A 20,077-nucleotide genomic window follows, 5' to 3' on the forward strand; every position below is an offset into this window, starting at 1 on the left:
TATATATATATATATATATATATATATATATATATATATATATATATCATTCACTTAGTTCAGGTGAAAAATTCAGTACCCTGAAATTCAGAAAATACAAACAGAAATTACGAGCCAACAAAAAATACAGAAAGAGAAAATAACACAATTCAACAGACCAACAGACAGGGCTTCTAGCTGTCTGACCATTACATACATATATAGTTAGTTACCAGAGAGAGAAGCACCAATATCTGGGTTTTCAAAGCCGGGGGCTCAATGACTGCCCAGAGTCTCATCTGACCAAATCACACAACTCTTTCCATAAGTGATCCCCAAAGCAAAACCTCATCTCAGGGAGTATATATAGCTTTCTCCAGGGTCAGAGAATATTACAACCTTTGTGACTTAATGCCTAATTACAAAGTAACAAGGTGTGGGTCTTCTTGAAAAACAAGCCTCCCCTAAGGGAGTTCCTCTTGTTGGGCTCCAAATGAAACCTATTAAGGGACAGGGAAGATCTTCAAATTCTACTATACTGTATTCCATTCAGACCATGTCAAGAATATTGTGTTCAGTTTGGAGCAGCAAGTTTTAGAAAGTATGTTGAATAGCTTGACAGTCTCCCAAGGAGGATGACCAGAAGGCTGTAGATAAGGGCTGCCTGGGGGTAGGGTGGAGTGGATGGCACAATGTAACTCTTCTCTGGGTTCAGCTAACTGCCTGAAATAGCACCAGTCATTTTTCTAACTCCAGACTTCCGTCTCTATTGAAGTGTAGAGCCTAGGGAAGGATAATACTTGAGGTTAAAGTGCAGTCCTCCCCATTTTGTTGAATGCTAGACACAGTGGAAACAGAACAGGATTTGGAGTCAAATTTCAGATCCTAGCTCTCTTTGGTCCTCAGTTGTTTTTTTCCTTCCTTTCCCAGGAAAAAGATCTGCATTCAGGATTGATTGGGCCAATACTGATCTGTCACCCTAACAAATTGAACCCCTCTTATGGCAGACAGTTGGCAGTCCAGGAATTTACTCTGTTCTTCACCATCTTTGATGAGACCAAGAGCTGGTATTTCACTGACAACATGAAGAGGAACTGCAAGCCTCCATGCAAGGTCCAGATGGATGACCCTGGTTTTCAAAAGAACAACCGCTTCCATGGTAAGGAAGGACCATGGCCATGTGCCTCTTACTCCAGAGTCTGCTCCCCAAGAAGGCTATTGCTGCTACAGTCACTGAAGCCTTGTAGAGCTGTGTCTACATGACATCTGTAGCTACAAAAGCACTTGTACTATATCTTTGGTGTAGAGGCTAGAAATGTCACCTAGAAATGTCAACACTGGTCTACTTTGCATTCCTCCATCTATGTCTTTCAGCATAATTTGAGCCTCTTACTCTCCAACTTTTCCAGTAGGTCAAACTTGTCTTCCCTGTGTTCTCCTTCTCTAGCAATCAATGGTTATGTGAAGGATACATTGCCTGGATTGGTGATGGCTCAGCACCAAAGGATCCGGTGGTATCTACTTAGCATGGGCAGCAATGAAAATATCTACTCTATTCACTTCAGTGGCCAAGTGTTCACTGTTCGGACAAAGAAAGAATACAAAATGGCAGTCTACAATCTCTTTCCTGGTATGAGCTGGCTTGTGACTAGAATTCCCTCCTTCTTCCTCTTCCCAGTCCTTCCCTCTTCCAAAACAGCTTAAGATGGACTGACTTCTCCCAGAAACCTTTTGCCAATTGACTCCACACAACTGAAATCATGCATCTCTTCTTCATTCTTTTAGTACATGTGTGCTTTAGTTTGTACTGTAGGAACCTGTCCTTAGTGATCTGTTGTTTGGCATATGTTTATAAGTCTTTCTGCATGCCTGTATGTAGGCATGCATATGTGTGAGAGGCTAAATGTAAGTATGTATGCATGTGCCCTGTATTCCCAATGCGTTTTCTTATTCTGAAATACAAGTATGACATCTCCTGTTTTCATATCACCCCTCCAAAGCCCTCACATGTGGGAGGCATATAGTTATTATGGTTCCTTCGATGGTTATCATGAGTCACTGGGTTGTAAAGCCAGAGAGACCCACATATGGCCTGTAAAGATGGCACCCTGTGATTTTGGAAGGCAGACCCAAATATCCTCTTTCCAAGTGTTCAAACTGTCTTCACAGTGTAGCCCCCGGGCTTCTGGTTCCCATCATGAGGGAAAGAACTCTCGTCCTTAGGCTTCATTTGCCACCTCAGCATACCCTGACATCAGTGGAAAATAACCTTGACATTAATGGAAAATGAGGTCCAGAATTGGGCCAGAGGAAGGCTCTAGTCTTCCAATTTGGAAGGTCTTCACTCACTGCATTTCTTGGATGGCTCACTTTTGAGGCATGGTTTTGTGGGGTTGCCATCAGAAAAGGCAGTGGCATGAGAATCTTTATATACATGAGATAGGGAGGAAAAATCTGTCTTGGAAAGAGTTACCTCTCTCTCATGCCCTCTCTGCACCTCTCCCCCCACCCCATTTCTCTCTAAAAAAGGTGTTTTTGAGACAGTAGAAATGCAGCCATCTCAAGTAGGCCTGTGGCGGGTTGAGTGCATGATTGGTGAGCACCAGCAGGCTGGGATGAGTGCCATCTTACTGGTGTACAACAAGCGTAAGTAGCTCATTCTGCCTTCTTAGACGGCTTGCTATCTTAAGCTTGGGACTAGGCACTAACAGCTTTATGCAACAGCTCTTAGAACTATAGAACATTTCATTGGAAAGGACCTTTGGGGAGGAGGAAAGTGAGGCCCCAAAAGGAAAAAAGCCTTAACTGAGATCAAACTGCCTACATTTCAGCAGCAGAGCTGAAACTAGAACTCCAGGCTTTGATATTTCAATATCCAAGGATTCATTGAGAGGTTGCTACCCACACAAAGAGACTTTTTAAGAACTGATCTTTATCATATATGCACAGACTCAGGGTTCTAAATGACCATTGGACACCAGATGAAGTTTGGGTTTTGTCTTTTTTTTTTAATAAGTCTTGTATAGAGGGGAGGCCAGGTGGCTCAGCGAATAAGAACACCGGCTCCAGTGTCGGGATGACCTGGGGATCAAATCCGGCCTCAGATACTCAGCACCACACCCAGAAATAACTGGCCGTGTAACCTTGAGCAAATTACTTAACCCCGATTGCTTTAAAAAAAAGTCTTGTATAGTTTCCAGTTACATCAGAGGGGAAAATTGTGCAATTGGAATTTACAACTGCCAAAAGAGAAAGGAATTTACAGCTGTAAAATGCAAAGATTTACATTTCAAAGGTATACTCGTGAAATACATAGTAGGCTAATGGAGAAGTAGGAGGTTTACAGGTCCAAAGATAACTGGAGAAAAACTACAAGTTCAATTGTAAACTGGAAGAAGAGCTAGTCCAGAATTTATGACTAGCAAATGGTTATCCTGAAACAGGCCAGAAATTCTGAGACCTGGTCAGAATTGGAAGTCTCAGCTAAATTCTATATGATAAGGAAAACTTGAGCCTGTTGGGTGATTTTTCCTTACAAATAAAATGACCATACTGGAGCCAAATAGCAAGGAAATTACAAACTCTCTTCTCCCATGCACGGCCCAAAAGGTGAGAAGCAAGTGTGTGTGTATATGTGTCTCTGTGTGAATTCAGTTCAATTCAATGCACATTTATTAAGCAGTTTCTATGTGCCAGGCAATATGCATACACACACTGAAGACAGTCTGGATCTCCTGCCCCCAAGGATCTTATACTCTACTGAAGGACGTGAGGAAATGGAGGCAACAATGGAAAGCAACCCTCCTTTCTATGAGTAACGTCCACCCTAGTCCAAGCACTTAGCAGCTGCACTCTAAACACTGCCCACTTCCTGTTTTCCCTATTACTGTAGAGGGCACTACCATCCTCCCAGTCACTTGGGCTCACAACCTTGGGGAGGTTGTCATTGTTACCTCCCTGCTCTCTGCCCCGCCCCCCCCCATATTCAATCTGCAGGAAAGACCCTAAGATACTACTTTCACAACATTTCTTATACACACCCCCTTCTCTCCTTTGACATTGCCACCATCTCTTCCTGCCTGGATTATTACAATAGCCTGCTGCTTAGTCTCCTTGCCTTAAGTCTCTCCCCACTCTACTCTTCCTAAAGCTCAGGTCTGACCATATCACCCCTCCCTCCTAGTCAGTGAACTCTAGTGGCTCCCTTTTACCTCCATGATCAAATATAAAATCTTCTGACTTTTAGAGTCTTTCATAATCTGAACCCTTGACTTTAAACTGCCCCCACCCCCACTTCCCAGTCTTCTTATACCTTATATAACTCACCATGTACTCTGTGATCCAGTGACACCGGCCAGGATCCTGGCTGTTCCTCTCATCAGCTACTCTATCTCTTGACTCCAGACATTTTCATTGGCTGTCCCCATCCCTAGAGTGCTCTCCCTCTTCATCTCTCCCTCCCGGCTTCCCTGACTTCCTTCAAGTCTCAGCTTAAATTCTATATTTTGCAAGAAGTTTTTCCTGGCTGCCCCAGCCCTCAGATTGCCATCCATTTATATTGCATATATTTTGTATCTCTAGAATATTTTCTTGATCATCAGAATGTGATCTTCTTGAGGACATGGACTGTATTTTTGCCTTTCTCAGTACTTAGTTGAGTGCACTTAACACATTGTACATAGTATTTAATAAATGCTTGTTGCCTAACTGAAAGGAAGAAGGGGCATAGGATGGTAACTTGAAGGGATGTTATGAGATCTGTGCATGTTGGAAGGTAGATAAAGGGAAATTAAAGATAAAAAAGAGAGGAAACATTCAGGGGAGCAAGCTCCCAGTGATGAGAGAGGATGGAACCAAAGACATTAGTCATGAGATTGGCTTCAGAGACTTGAACAAAGGAAGAGGATAATGTATCTGTATTTGAAGTGGGGATAAGGGCAAGGACGGAGCTCACCACAGATGGTCTCCATTTTTCTTGGTAATATGATGCGAGGTCTTCTGCTAAGAAAAATGGGGAGAGGGGTGGTTAGAAGATGAGCAAAGAGGTGGTTTGGAACATATGCTGGGGGAGTCAGATATGAGGAGTCAAGAGGGAATAAAAGTATCTCAAGGAAGTGATGAGGGCCCAGTTGATATCATTAGCTAACATGAATTTGTAGTAACGACAGTTGGCATGGCTGAGGTTCCTTAGATGACCACATTGAACTAGATGGCTGCTGAGGTCCCTTCCAATCCTGAAATGACTTGATTCTGCTTTGGGACTTCTGACAGCAGTCATCAGCTAGAAATTCTTATCAGCAGGAGTAAAGAAGGCAGATCTGGGGCTAAGCAGAGTATAAAGAGTGGAAGGAGAAGAGGGCAAGAGACTCAAGGATGGAAGATGGTGCTTTGTTGAACTGCATGACTGATCAAGACTATGGAATGAGCTCAATTTGGTCAAAGTGAGAGTGCTAAGAAAATAAGGAGGACTATGGAAGGATGAAGAATGGATTCTGGAGATGTGAGGTAGAGGGAAAGATACATAAAGGACAGGAGACTGTGATCAAAGATAGAAACTTCTGAGTTCATATCATGGAGGTGCTGGTGGGTGGCTATGAGAGAGATGAGATGGAAGCCGTGGCAGCTGAGAAGACTGGGAGAAGAATGCTGGGAGGACAGAGTGTGCAAGGGGATAGGATAGCAACCTATATATCCAAATTCTCAAGAGTGAGCACAGGGTGGAAGGGAAGGCTCTCTCTCCTACTCCTTTAGCATGGAGTTCAGAGCAACAGGTACTGAGCCCCATGCCAAAAGAGGAAGAGGAGACCAGAAAGACAAAGCAACAAGGTATGGACTGGGTGATGAATATGAATGCAGGGAATCTCAAAGGAGTAGATGTTGCTGAGTGATTTCTGGAGGTGATAGTAAGGAAGACTCTTAATCCTTACCTGGTGTATTGGGAGCTATGAGCTATGACACCTGTGTGCTGTATATAAACTTGGCGGGCACTCCAGGTAAAATGTTGGGGCACTGCTGTAGGCTAAGCAGCTCAAATTGCCTCTCTGTGTGCTGCCTTCCTTAATCTGACAGAAAGGCAAGGTGTCATTCTGTTCATTCACCAGCATGGGAGTCCAATATCTGAGTTGTCTCCTAGGCAGTCCTGTGCTCACACCTCCTGCCCTCATATGCTGAATTGTCTAGGCATCTGGGCAAGTTAAAACCCATGATAGTTAGACTAGAGGATGATGTGAAACCCCCCAGTTGCTCCACCTCCCCTGTGTATTTGCCATTTGCTGTCTCTGTCCAACCCCTACCTCTCACTCACTGAACAGACCAATCAACCTACTGTGGTCACATCATTTGTTGGGATAGGGTCTTGCACTCTAATTTCATGGTATGGAGAACTCTGTGGATGAGGAAATGCACAGGCAGGTAACTGAAGATGAGACCGAAAGAGTGACAGGGGCCTGTATAGATAATGTCAGTAGTGGCAAAGCCCTGAGATGGAGAAAGGACAGCAAGAGTTTTCCAGCAATGTTGGGGACAGGAAGATCAAAAAAGGGCTTAGTCCCTAAGGGCCAGGAGATGCAATGATGGCAACTCATGACCTAGACAAGACAGAGCTACTCAAGTCTTCCTTTGTTTCTAGTTTCTGTACTGGAGAACATGATCTCCGGACTCAAAGCAAAAGCTTCAGAAGTAAAATGGTTAATGGGTAAGGAAACCCCAAGAGAAATGAAGTAAGAGAATATCTCCCTGCCCTTAGGAAGTCTGAGTCCAGGGTCCTGAAAGAACTTGTGGGTGGAATTGAACTTATTGTTCATGATCTCTGAACCTTGCAGAAGAATGGGGAAGATGGTTTTGAGCTTGATCCTCTAGAAGGGGCCATCACCTTGACTTGGAGAAGGTTTTCCAGGCAAGTTTGCTGCCAGAAGCGGCTTGCTCTGCATTAGGGTAGCTGAGTAGCTGACTGAAGCCCTTTCCAAAGCCTGACCATCTCCATTCACTTTTCTCTCTCACTGCTGTTCTTTTGTAGGGTGTCAGAATGCTCTGGGAATGGCTTCTGGACAAATCGCTGATTCTCAGATCACAGCTTCTGGACAATATGGTAAGTGAGACTGAATGGTTTCTCTCATGTCTTTGTGCCAGTCAGTTCTCACAGTTTTCCCTTTAGTGTCCCTCTAGCCATCTTCCAGTATCCCGATGTCCACTGGTGGGTTGTATAAGCATGCCATATGCTGTTCCATTGACTCACTAGCCTGAGCTCTCAATAGTTCAGGACTGGAGCCTTGCTCTACCCTGCCCTGTCCTGCCCAGCCATCGCTCCGTAAACACCAAATAACAGCTCCCAGTGCCGGCCTCCCAGTGCCCACCTCCCAGTGCTTGCCTCCCAGTGCTCACCTCTGCTTCTCTGCACATCTCCTTAGTGTGTAAGTGTTCCCAGTAACCCTTGATTTGCATTCTCAGCATATGGGATAATTTAATTTAGCTCTTTCTAATACACAGTGTCTCCAAAGTCTTAGCATAGTTTTAAGCTATTAACATTTAAGACTGCATTAAGACTTTTGGGACATCCTGTCTATGGAAAGTAATGAAATGGCTCAAGGATTACCAAGCCTTTCTTTGATTTTCCCATCAAACCTTTGATCTGAGTCACTAACAAACTATACTAATGACCAATAAAGAAAAGGGAGAGGCTCCTGCAAAGGGTGAAGGTGGCTATGTGCCAGGGTGATGGGAAGCCAGCCCCATAACTAGGGAGAATGAATGCTTTCTCACTAGGGAAGCTTCATACAAAGAAATCAGTACTCCCCATTGAGGATCCAGCTTGTCAATGGCCTCGTGGCCTGAGGGCTATTTTTTCTGGGCCTGTTTAGGAACAAACTCCAACTGGGATAGTGACAGGTCTGTGTGGGATGAAAAACCCCATTCAAAATTTAATCAAGAACATGGAGATTTCTCAGGATAAAAACAGGAAATTTGATTCTCTTCCCCCAAGAGAAGAGAGTGGTCCTCTCCATGATGGATCAGGGAGAGGAGGTGCGCAGTATGGGGCAAACAGAGTTTTTAAACCCTAATACAGCAGGGTCATATATCCCCCATTGTCCCTCACTTCTGCTGGTTGGGGGTTGAGCTCGGGCTGTCCCTGTCTCCCTTTGGCTGGGAAGAGGGGCCCACAGAGGTGGGGAAGAAGACAAAGGACTGAAGCTAGGTGGGGGTCGAAAGGCTCCTGAAAGAGCTTGCTGCTGATTGACAGCAGCAATGAAGGGGGAAAGGCAAAGCCAAAACCTGACACCAAATTCCAAGACCCATTCTGAGAAGTTTTCACATTCCCCCACATAGGTTTCTGAAAAATGCAACTCCCTGGAGGCATACATCTCCCTTTGATCTGACCATCCAGCTTAGGAGACCATGTTAGGGAAAGGCCCTCCTATATCACCTGGCATCCACACCTTATATCATAGACTTTTAGAAAGGGAAGCCTGGGAGCACCCTTTAAGCCCTTCTAGTCCAACCCTTTCCTTTGATTTAGTTTTTAAGAATTTTATTAATGTCTTTTGTTTGTAAATCACAGTCATTTTCAGACACAGATCCCTCTCCAGTGAACCTTCCCTTCCCCACAAAGCTACCCCCAAACTCTAACTCAAAACAGTCAAGCAAAACTGACTACCAGTATATGTACAGCACTCTACCTCCAGGGTCTCCAACCAAAATGAACAAGTGGAGCATTTTCTCATGTCTTCCCTGGAGCTGAGCTGACTAGGACCATCAGGGAAGAAGGGAGGTGTGAACGAATAATAAGATGCTTCCAATCTCTTTCCCTTTTGTTTAATGCAGGTCAGTGGGCCCCAAAGCTGGCCAGACTTAATTCTGCTGGGTCTATCAATGCCTGGAGTACCCAGGATGCCAATCCTTGGATTGAGGTAGGCCTCATACTGATGGTCATCCTAAAAGAAACCCAGAACTGTGCCACATTCCAGGACCCAAGCATTCATTAAGCACCTCTGATATACAAAACTCAGGCCTGTGGCTACATTGCCCCTGCCCTTTAGAAGTTTATGTTCTAGTGACTGGGGAAGATGCTGTAAGGCTAACATGAGATAGGATGTGATGGGGATGAAGGGCGCACCCAGATGGAGGGAGAGCTAGAGGAAGAGGGGAAGAGAGCAAGAACACCTTCAATGGGGGGAAGGGTTGGGGTACAGTGTTTGGGAAGGGCTCTGGGAGCTGGAGGAGGAGGAGGAAGAGGAGGAGGAGAGAGGAGGAGGGAAGAGGAAGAAGGAGGAAGAGGAGGGGGAAAGAGGAGGGAAGAGAAAGAAGAGGAAGGAGAAAGGAGGAAGAGGGGGAAGAGGAGAGAGGAGGAGGGAAGAGGAAGAATAGGAAGAAGGGGAGAAAGAGGGGGAGAAAAGGGAGGAGAGGGAAGAGGAAGAAAAGGAAGGAAGAAGAGGGGGAGGAGGAGAGAGGAGGAGGGAAGAGGAAGAAAAGGAAGAAAGAGGAAGAGGGGGTGAAAGAAGGGGAGAAAAGGGAGGAGGAGGGAAGAGGAAGAAGGAGGACGAGGGAGAGGAAAGGGGGGAGGAAGATGAGAGAGGAGGGAAGAGGAAGAAGAGGAAGGAGGAAGAGGGGGAGAAAAGGGAGTAGAATGTTCCTAAGCTGAGTCTAAAAGGGTTCTCTAAGACATAAGGAAGGAGCACATTCCAAGCTTGGGTCATAGGGGTAGGAAATGTCTAGTGCATGGAGGGGAGTCATGGAAGATCTGTGCTAGGCTGAGGAATTTGGATTTGATCCCAAGGGTAGTAGGGATCCCATGAAAGTCCTTCAGTAGTGAAGTGACATGGTTAGAACTGTATATTAGGATACTGATTGGTTGGAGGCTGAATTGGAAAGGCCATCAAGACAAATAAGATGACTCTTCCAGTAAAATACCAGGTAAATCTACCTGACTCCACATCCAGGAGCTGTGGACACCCTCTAAACAATGGAGGCAGGGCTCAGAATTAGTCTCAGTTCACCAGCTTCTTTGACCCAATGAGTTCATATTGGTAAAGCACTTAGCACAGGGCCTGGCACATAGTAGGCACTATAGAAATGCTCATTCCCCACACTACTCTTTTCCATGCAGTGATTCTGGGTTTCCTTGGGGCTCTATAGTTATCTTCTCACCTTATGGCTGCTCTCAGGGCTACTTGAACTTTTAACTACTTTGAACTCCCCAAGGAGTTGCCATGGCAACTTAGGAGCTGAGCACAGACCAAAAGTGAGGGTTAAAACTCTAGTTTGCCCAGAAAGCGCCATCCAAGGTGAAGGAGCCAGTGGGGGGTAGAACACTCCCCAGTGGGCCTGGGGCAGCAGGCAGCCTGGTGACCTGGAGCATGGCCCAAGTCCAGCCTGAGCTGGTAGACATCTGCTGGAATGTCTCTGAAGGGTGAACAGCTGGATATAGGTTTACTTGAGATCTTAGCCTGGAAAGCAATGACTGACTACTCCTGGGGGCAAAGCTGGCATAGACCTATGTATTTGTAGCCTGGGATGGGGCCTCAAGCTCCTATGGTTTGAGGGTTGCTTCTATGTGGCCCTTTGGAGGCTGGACGACCAGTTACCAAGTGGCCCACATGACCTTAAATGAGTGTAACTTTTTCATTTATAAAGTCAAGTCTCTTGGGGTAGCTAGGAGGCGCAGTGAATAGAGCACTGATCCTGGAGTCAGGAGGACCTGAGTTCAAATCACACTTACTATCTGTGTGACCTTGGACAAGTCACAACCCCAATTGCCCTGCCTTCCCCCCTCCAAAAAAAAAAAAGACCAATAAACAAAAAAAAAAAGATTAAAAAAATAAAGTCAGGAGCAGCCAGGTGGCTCAGCGAGTAAGAGCACTGGCTCCAGTGTCAGGATGACCTGGGGATCAAATCTGGGCTCAGATACTTAGCACCACACCCAGAAATAACTGGCCGTGTTACCTTGAGCAAGTTACTTAACCCCGATTGCTTTAAAAAAAAATAATAAAGTCAAGGCTCTCTCACCTATTTTGTGGCTTGGTATCATAAGGCAAAAGTCATCTCTTGGTGGAAAATGGTGGGGGTCCTTAATGTCCCAAAGTTCATCAAGGCTTAGAGCTAGAGCATCAGAGACAGTATTCCATCACTGTTGACTATGGGGTTCTGTTCAAATTCCTTTGCCTGACATTCAAGCTTTTAAAAGACCTTTTATTGGTTGATGGACCAATCTGTTGAATACTTGGACCTTGGCAAATCCTTTTCCCTTGCTAGACCTCAGTTACCCCATCTCTAAATTGAGGGTTTTGGGTCAGATGACCTCAAGGGACATTTCTACCTCTGATCATCTATGGCCTTAGGCGAATGATCTAAAGTAGGATTGGGAGAGGTCTTCCAGGCCTCATTCCATAACACAAGCAGATGAAAGCTCCCTTCGTGGTGATGCCAGGTCAGATACCTGTCCCTGGGGTCACTGCTGATCCCCACTCCTATCTCATCTTTGTCTCCCTCTGTGTTTGAGCCAAGGGTCTGTACACTAGGAACATTTAATAGGATGAAAAGAGTGATGAGGTCCTTCATTAGCATGGCTGGAGGTGGAAGATGAAGAGACTAATGCAGGAAATATTTGGAGAGAACAATTATCAGGATTTGGTGATTGGTTTTGGAGGAGAGAAGGGGAAGAGAGAGGTCTCAGACATCCCTAGAGCTTGACTGGAGCTTGACTCTTCCTTGACTGGTGCCTGGCTCCTTGGGAGAATGATAAGTGCCATTGAGAGAGTCCTTGGAGAGATAGTACTGGGGAGAAAGGGCTTGAGACAACCATGAGATTAGTGTGTCCAAGGTGAGGAGGATGCAATGTGTGTGTGTGAGTGTGTGTGTGTGTGTATTTGAGTGTGTGTGTGTATGCTCGAGTGATGGTGAGTCAGTGATGGTCCCAAGGAGTCCCTGGGGAGGAGCCTCTGACTTTGGGGGTTTTTTGGTCTTTTTTTTTTGGAGGGGGAAGGCAGGGCAATTGGAGTTAAGTGACTCTCCCAGGGTCACACGACTAGAAAGTGCTAAGTGTCTGGGGTCATATTTGAACTCAGGTCCTCCTGACTTCAGAGCCTGTGCTTTACTCACTGCACCACCTAGCTGCCCCAAGCCTCTGGCTTCGAGATAGGCATGCTGTGCTTCCCTCACATTTTAGCATCCATACTGTTTCTCTCCCTTTACATTTCTGATCTTTCTAGTTCCTATTGTTCTCTGGCTCTTTAAAGTCAATTATGTTGATTTCTACACAAACATTGTACCCCTTCAGTAGAATGTGAGTGCCTTGAGTTCTGGAGAATTATTTTGTCTTTATGTCCACCAGTGCCTGGCCATACTCCAATGATCTCATCCCTTCTTGAGTTCTCTCCAGTGTTAGAGATTGCTGCCCATTCTCTGTGACTCTTCTCCATGTCCTTCAGTGAGATCGCCACAGAGGGGGTACTTTTTCCTCATGTGCTAGTGGCCTTCCTCACATTATCCTGATATTCAAGGTACCTGTGGAGCACTCTGGCTGTCCACCTGACATCCCTCTCATGGGGCCTTGAATATGGAAGGAGCTTCATAAATAAATGCTTATTGAATTGAGTTTCCCCAAAATTATTCCAAGTGTTCAAGGGACAGAGTAAAATGAGATTCTGGCTTAACTGGCAGGTTGACCTGTTGAAGCCAATGATTATCCATGGTATAAAGACCCAAGGAGCCCGACAGAAATTCTCCAGCCTCTACATCTCTCAGTTCACCATCAGGCACAGTCTTGATGGACAAACATGGAAGGATTACAGAGGAAACTCTACAGGGACCATGATGGTGAGTAGACACTCCTCACTAAAAGAGAGCTGTCTCAAAGCATGGGACAACCCGTAAAAGCTCAAGGTATAAATCCCCAAGACAGACTCCCCATTCCTGGGCTGTAGGAATGGGGAGTCACAGAAGGAAGAAGAAACCATTGTTGAGAGGGATCTCCTAGCCACCAACTCTCATCTCTCTGCTGAGCTCCCATCCCACATCTTCGCCTCTATCTCCTGTAAGCATCTCACACTCAACATATCCAAAGCTGAACTCACTATCTTTCCCATAAACCCACTCCATCTTCCTCACTTTCTTATTACTGAGCATACACATTCTGCCAGCGCCCTAGGCTCAAACCTCGGTGTTTGGATAAATCTAAATCTCCCCATTCATTGGTTATTAGTCATCATTTCTCTCATCATAGTAATAGTAACAATAACTAGCATTTCAGAACGCTTTACACACAGAATCTCATTCTCACATTAACCCTGGGATGGAGGGGCTGGAATTACCCTCATATTGCTGATGAAGAAACTAAGGCAGATATAGGTTCAGGGGCTTGCCCAGGCCAGGCATCCAGGAAGTGTCTGAGGCTAGATCAGAACTCCCTGTCTGACTGCAGGCCTGGGACTCTCTCCACTCCCTCCAGAAGCAGCCACCCAGTATTCCTCATGAGAGCACTGAGTGCATATTTGTGGCTAGGTTGAAACCTCCCTCTCCTTTATTTTGTGGGTTTTTCCCCTCCTAGCCACTACTAGGATCATATGATTATGGATTTTAGAAATAGAAGGCACTATAGATTCCATAGAGACTGACCCCTCATTTATACAGAAGAAGAAACTGAGGCAGAGAGTGGTTCATTGACTTGCCCAGGTCACACAGTATCTGAGGCAGAACCCAGGTCTTCCTAACTCTGGGACAGCTAAATGACAGAGTGGATAGAGTGCCGAACCTGAAGTCAAGAAGATTCCTCTTCATGAGTTTCAATCTGGCCTCAGACACTTACTAGCTATGTGATCTTGGGCAAGGCACTTCACCCTGCTTGCCTCAGTTTCCTCATCGGTAAAATGGACTGGAGAAGAAAATGGCAAACCATTCCAGCATCTCTGACAAGAAGATCCCAAAATGGGGTCACAGATAGTCAGACACGACTGAAATGACTGAAAAACTTTCATGCCCAGAGCATGTTATCATCATCTCTAGGCCAGACACCTGAGTTTGAGAGTCCACTTTGCTGCTGGCTAGCTATGAGAATTTGGGGAGTCCCTCTGCCCCTTTGGGCCTGTTTCTGCTGCCTCTGAAGAATGTGAGCATTGACCAAGATGACTTTGAAGACCCAACTCTATGATTCTTTCATGTGGAAGTAGGATTAGGCTTGTCTGGCTCCAAAGTATAGAACTCGGGGAAGAGAGTGAACAGTTGTAAAGAGGCAGATAGAGGGTTGAAGTAAGGGAAAAACTTCCTGGGAATGGAGTGATCCCCAAGTGTAATGGGCTCCCCTTTACTTGTAGCCTCCAAGGGGACACTGGACAACCTCTTTTAGGGGAAGTTTGGAAGGCGATTCACAGACAGGTCTGCTCTCTGAGATCCTCTCCAACCAAGAGACAAGGGATTCTGGGAAGAAATCTGAAACCATTAGCTCTGCTTTCAGCTAAGTTCAGTGATTGTCAAATGGGCACCAGGTCCCAGACCTATTACATATGCTCAATGCTGTCAGTACCATTGGCTGTTACAATAAACCCTCTTTCAAGGGGTAGAGACATTTTAGTTGGTCATTTAGTTCCCTTCAGGTGTCTGCAAATGACCACTTTTCTACAGTTGGGCTGTGACCTCTTACAGGTGGTCACAAGATGACAGCACTCCCACCTAGAGGATCCCATCACCCTGTGGGCACTGAATAACAAAAAGGGAAAGGGAAAAGAATCAGGGAGGGATTAAGCACTGAAGACAGATGGCCTTAGCAACTTGTACATGTTCCATGAAAGGATATAGCAAGAAACCCATGAAAATATTGCTGGTGCCCTTCTGTCCCTGACTCATATATTGTGTCTTTTATGTGGGTAGGGCAGGAGGCAGGAACAGAGGTCTGAGCAGGCCTGTGCATGCAGGCAGCTCTGTGTGGGGCCAAGGGCTACTCTCTTCTTCCTAGGTGGGCCCTGTGCCCTTTGGCCCTGCCTTTGTGCATTGCAATCCCTTTCGGCAGGAGTGGGGAACCTTTGGCCTTGAGGTCACATGTGGCCTTCTAGGTCCTTGGGAGTGACCTTTTGACTGAGTCCAAGTTTTACAGAACAAATCCTTTTATTGAGGAGATTGTTCTGTGAAGTTTGGATTCAGTCAAAGGGCCGCACTTGAGGACCTAGGGGGCCATGTGTGGCCTCAAGGCCGAAGGTTCCCCACCCCTGCCTTAGGGGAAGCAGCCTGCAGCTCCTGTATGTGTCTGTACCTTGGGGTGGAGTGGATTGTAGTAGTAGAGAACCCAAATATAAGTCAAACCCCAAAGAATGGGGCTGAATGTGAACATAGATGCTCCAGAGAGAAGCCTTAGAGGTGCTGAGGTTGCCTGGCTGCATCCTCTCCTCCACTCATGGGAGGATGCACCTGGCCTTCTTCAGATAGGATGCTGCACTATAACCCACCTGTTGGATGGATCCAGGCCACCACGGTGTAGTAGGAAGGTGATGGAAAAACCAGAGACAGAGAGAGACAGAGACAAAGACAGAGACAGAGACATACAGAGACAGAGACAAGAGACAGACAGAGACAGAGACAGAGCCCGCAAATAAGCTGGGGTCTCAACTCCATGCCAACTCCCTGTTGTGAAGCTTACAAGAGATTGCCATGGGAACGAGAACGGTGGGAAACGAGAACGGTGGGAATGGGAGGACCCTGGTGATCCGGGGATGAGAATCACCAAATGGAGGAGAGCAGGAAAAGAGGGGAGGGTGAGCAGGGGGATGAGCCCAGCAGACACGAGAGCCCCCAAGAGGAGAAGAGCACGAAGAGTGCAGAAAGGAGAGTGGGGAAGGTTGGCGCTGGTACGAGCGTTGGGGGCACGAGCACCGTAGGGAGGAGAGGAGGCAGGGCAAAGAAGAAGGAGGGAAGGGGAGCCATGAGCCCAGCGGGCACGAGGACCACGGGGTCCAGTTCAGAAGGTCCAAATGCCTCAGGGACAAGGATAGGGAGGGCGAGCATGGGCACGAATGCCACAGGGGCCAGAGTTGGGAGAACAGAAGCTGAAGGTAAGGGCACGAGCAACCACTGGGACAAGAAGAGGGCAGGCATGGGCACGAGCTTAGCAGGCACGAGAACCGCGTGGACTAGTGCCTCAGGGAGGAGAGGAAGCAGAGTGGGGAGAAGAGATCGGGGATGTTGGACGGAAAGAGTGAGAAGGGGTGGCGTGGGGACAACCATTTCAACTACAAACGCCCCAGGGATGAGAGTAGGGAGCGCAGAGAAGAAGGGGGGCCGGTGCGGCACGAGCCCAGCCGGCATGAGGATCAGGGGGATGAGCTCAGCAGGCACGAATGCCCCAGGGGCTAGAGTGGGGAGGGCGGGCATGGGCGCGAGCTTGGCAGGCATGAGCGCCATGGGGATGAGTACCTCAAGTAGGAGAGTGTATGGGGGTGGGAGGGTGGGGGTGTATGGAGAGGGTCTTTTCAGGCACCAGTGCCTCAGGGACTAGAGTGGGGAAGACTGAGAAAGGGAGTGTACGGGCACCGGCTCAGCGTGCATGAGGTCAGGAATCTCTGAGCTCAGAGGGTACCGGCTCAGCAGGCACAAGAGGAGGGAGGGCGGGCACGAGCTCAGCGTGCATGAGGTAGGGAGTCTCGAGCTCAGAGGGCACGAACTCAGCGGGCACGGGCTCAGCGGGCATGAGCTCAGGAGTCTCGAGCTCAGTGGGTACCGGCTGAGGGCACGAATTCAGCGGGCACGAGCTCAGCAGGTATGAGGGGAGGGCGGGCGGGCACGGGCTAAGTGGGCAGGGGCTCAGCAGGCACGAGCTCCTGGGGGAATGAGAGGAGGGAGGGTGGGCAGGAGCTCAGCTGACCGGAGAGCCATGGGATGAGTGCCTCAAGTAGAAGAATGTGTGTGGGTGTGGGTGTGTGTGTGTGGGGGGGGGATGGAGGGATCCAGTTCAGGTACCAGTGCCTCAGGGACTAGCGTGGGGAAGGGAGAGTGCAGACAGGAGCTCAGTGGCCGCGGAGCACGGGACAAGTGCCTCAGGGAGGAGAGGAGAGGATAATTTCCATGAGGACGGGAGCAGTAGGTACAAGATTGTGGGGCAGGGGACCGGGAATGGGCACAGGGAAGGCTCTGACTGCTCCCCAAGTTCAGGGTGAGGGGGAATATTTCCAACCATTTTCCTGTTAGTAAGAGAAGTTTGGCTAGCCTGCCATGGGACTTGCTGTGGGAATCCGGGGCCTCACCCTCCCTCCAGCCTTTCTGCTCCTCTGTCCCCCAGCCTCAGGCCTGGAGGTCCTTCAAGAGTACACTGCCTTGCAGGTCTTCTTTGGGAATGTAGATGCATCTGGGATCAAAGAAAATGTGTTTGACCCTCCCATGGTTGCCCAGTACATCCGCCTTCAGCCCTCCCACTTTAGCGGACGCAGCACTCTTCGAATGGAGCTGCTTGGCTGTGAGCTGGACAGTGAGTACTCAAGAGTTCACGAAGTGGGTAACCTGGGCCTTGGAGATCCTTGGTGGCATGCCTCAGGAGTGTCTACCAGGTCCCAGTGCTCTCTCTACACTAGAAGGAGCTCCATCATCAACAAAGCCATTGGGGGAGTTCTCAGTGTGCTTGAGGTTTAGGAAGGGGCTGAGCTCACCATCTGTGAGCTTGGAAAGGGGTGAAATGAAGTGGGATGGAAACCAGGGAGAGGAGGTAGGTGGCCACTGGACCCAAGACTGCCAGTTCTGACAGTAAGTCTCCCTCCCCCCCACCCCTTCCATTCAGGCTGTAGCCTACCATTAGGCATGGAAAATCGAAGCATCTCTGATGCACAGGTCACAGCTTCATCCCACAAGGTCAACGTGTTTGCCAACTGGGCCCCTTCCCAGGCTCGACTTAATCTTGAGGGCCGAATCAATGCCTGGAGGCCAAGGGTAAGTAACTTATGAAGATGCTTCTTGGATGACATGAAATACCCTCCCTACACAGAGAGTATTCAAGGGTGGAAGGCCAGGGAAGATTAAGGCTGCCAGAAAGTGTGCAGGAAACCTGGCCGTCCCCATACACACCAACAGTAACAGTTGTTGGAGGCCTTTCTTAACTAGCTGCCATGAGCAAATGAACCCATGCTCCAGGGCAGCATTGTTGGGGGGAGAGACTTGCAGCTTCCTCCTTATGGTGACATCTGTTCCTGTGCCCTACCCTGGGGTCTTCACCTGCCTTGCATTGTTATGCGATGCAGCTGTCCTCAGCCATCCTTCACAGATGTCCCAGGTTCCATTCCTGCAGGGTTTCTCTCATGGGTCTGCCTGCCTTCCCCCCCCCCCCCCCCCCAACCTTCTGCATTAGCCTGTGACTCTAGCCAGGATCTGTGCTCCTTCCCCATCCCACATACTATTCAACTGTTTTTGCCTCAAGTGAAAGTCTTCCTGGATCCAGCCCTGCCAGCCAATTACTGTGGTCGACAATCAAGCACCTACTACGAGCCAGGCACTATAGACAGTCCTTGCTCTCAAGTGCCAATTATAAACAGGATAAACTGGAGATAATCAACTGGGGGGGGGGCACTAGCATTGAAGAGAGATTGGGAACATATCCTGTAGAAGGTGGGATTTTAACTGGGACTTTAAGGAAGCCAGGAGGCAGAGATGACAAGTGAGAACGTTCCAGGTGTGGGGAACAGCCAGAGAAAGGGCCCTGAGTCAAGAGATGGAAGATCTTGTTTAAGGAACAGACAAAAGACCTGCTTTCCTGAAAACCAGAATGGGGATGGGGGCGTGGTAGAAGGTACTGGAGAGGGTCAACATTATGTGGGCACTGATGTCATGTAGGTTAGCACAGAAGTATTCCACGTGGAGAAGAGCCCAACTCACAAACTCCCCCAGAGTTTGAGCCCAGTGAGGGCAGAAGCTCTGAAGATGGTGCCCAGTGTTCTAGCATCCCTGGGTGAAAGCCTCCATTACTGTGCTCCCTGGTTGTGCGGCTTCCTCAGAAATTCAATGTGTGAATGAAATCTAGGAATGGAGGCACGTTCCTGATCCCTCTGAGATGCTAAGTTGAGTTTCAGGGAATGATGGCTAACAGCACAATCCTATTCCTTCCCAGGAGAATGGGCAGAAGGAATGGCTGCAGGTGGATTTTTGGAAGCTGATGAAAGTCACTGGAGTAACAACCCAGGGAGTGAAGTCCGTTCTTACCAGCATGTATGTGAAAGAGTTCTTGCTCTCCAGCAGCCGAGATGGCAAACACTGGACCTTTTTTCGTCAGAATAACAAAGTAAAGGTATGTTGAGCTCTTGGGAAATGGAAGAAAGGCCTCTGAGTCTGGTCTGGTGATATGTCACCCAGTGGAGGGCACACATTTTCCAATCCCCAATCTCAGTTGAGTACCAAGAGAGCTCTGGGGAGGTGAATGAGGGAGAGGGATACGTATTTATTCAGCAGTATGCTAGGCACAGTGCTAAGTGTTTGCCAGTTGGTAGCATGGGGGGCTGAGCAGTATTCCAAAGCTGCCTTTGAGGAGTTTGAGCTCAGGGAATTTGATCAAAGGGACCTGAATCGATGAACTGTGAGCCCCAGGAAAGGTCAGGGAAAGGCCTGAATGGTTTTTTACCCTCTCCAGTGAGGTTGGGCCTACTCAGACTGGGTAAGTGATAGCCTCTGAGATATGATTTAAGATCCCCCAGAAGAGCTACCTTATGGGGCTGCCCTGAGTGAAAAGTTTTTCATCTTCCTTTTCATCTCCTTCATTAATTTCCTTATCCAGTTAACAAATATTCATCAAGCATGTCCTCTCAGATTGACTGCCTCCTGGGAATTTTCTTATTTGATCTCCCTAGAAACCTGGCAGGGCAGGAAACAGGTTTGAAAGGTGAAGGTCCCAATCATGGGAGCCAGCCCAGGGAGGGGAGTTTTCAGGGAGGACACTGCTAGCAGATTTCAGCTACAGTGGAATTCTGTTTGAGTTTGGCTTAATCAGTGGTTTTTCTCGTGTGTGTGCTCTTTCTCTCTGTCTCTCTCTCTCTCTGTGTCTGCTCTGTCTCTGTCTCTCTGTCTGTCTGCTCTGTCTCTCTCTGTCTCTGTCTCTGTCTCTCTCTCTGTCTCTGTCTCCTCTCTCTGTCTCTGTCTCCTCTCTCTGTCT

The 20,077-nt window shown here is 47.8% G+C and overlaps 1 protein-coding gene across 1 annotated transcript in view; it reads left to right on the plus strand.

The window, feature by feature from the left end:
* Window positions 1-20,077, plus strand: part of F8 (coagulation factor VIII) — a 138,409-nt gene that overhangs the window by 114,201 nt on the left and 4,131 nt on the right. The window contains exons 17-25 of the mRNA XM_069063748.1: window positions 910-1,138; window positions 1,427-1,609; window positions 2,509-2,625; window positions 6,995-7,066; window positions 8,797-8,882; window positions 12,631-12,786; window positions 17,272-17,416; window positions 17,723-17,871; window positions 19,043-19,219. Coding sequence (XP_068919849.1) covers window positions 910-1,138; window positions 1,427-1,609; window positions 2,509-2,625; window positions 6,995-7,066; window positions 8,797-8,882; window positions 12,631-12,786; window positions 17,272-17,416; window positions 17,723-17,871; window positions 19,043-19,219 — 1,314 coding nt within the window. The remainder of the gene's footprint in view (window positions 1-909; window positions 1,139-1,426; window positions 1,610-2,508; window positions 2,626-6,994; window positions 7,067-8,796; window positions 8,883-12,630; window positions 12,787-17,271; window positions 17,417-17,722; window positions 17,872-19,042; window positions 19,220-20,077) is intronic.

The sequence above is a fragment of the Petaurus breviceps genome, unplaced genomic scaffold (genome assembly GCF_028583685.1).
Source record: "Petaurus breviceps papuanus isolate PSGF00001 unplaced genomic scaffold, PetGlider_PUasm1.0 90601, whole genome shotgun sequence".
Taxonomy (NCBI): Eukaryota; Metazoa; Chordata; class Mammalia; order Diprotodontia; family Petauridae; genus Petaurus; species Petaurus breviceps.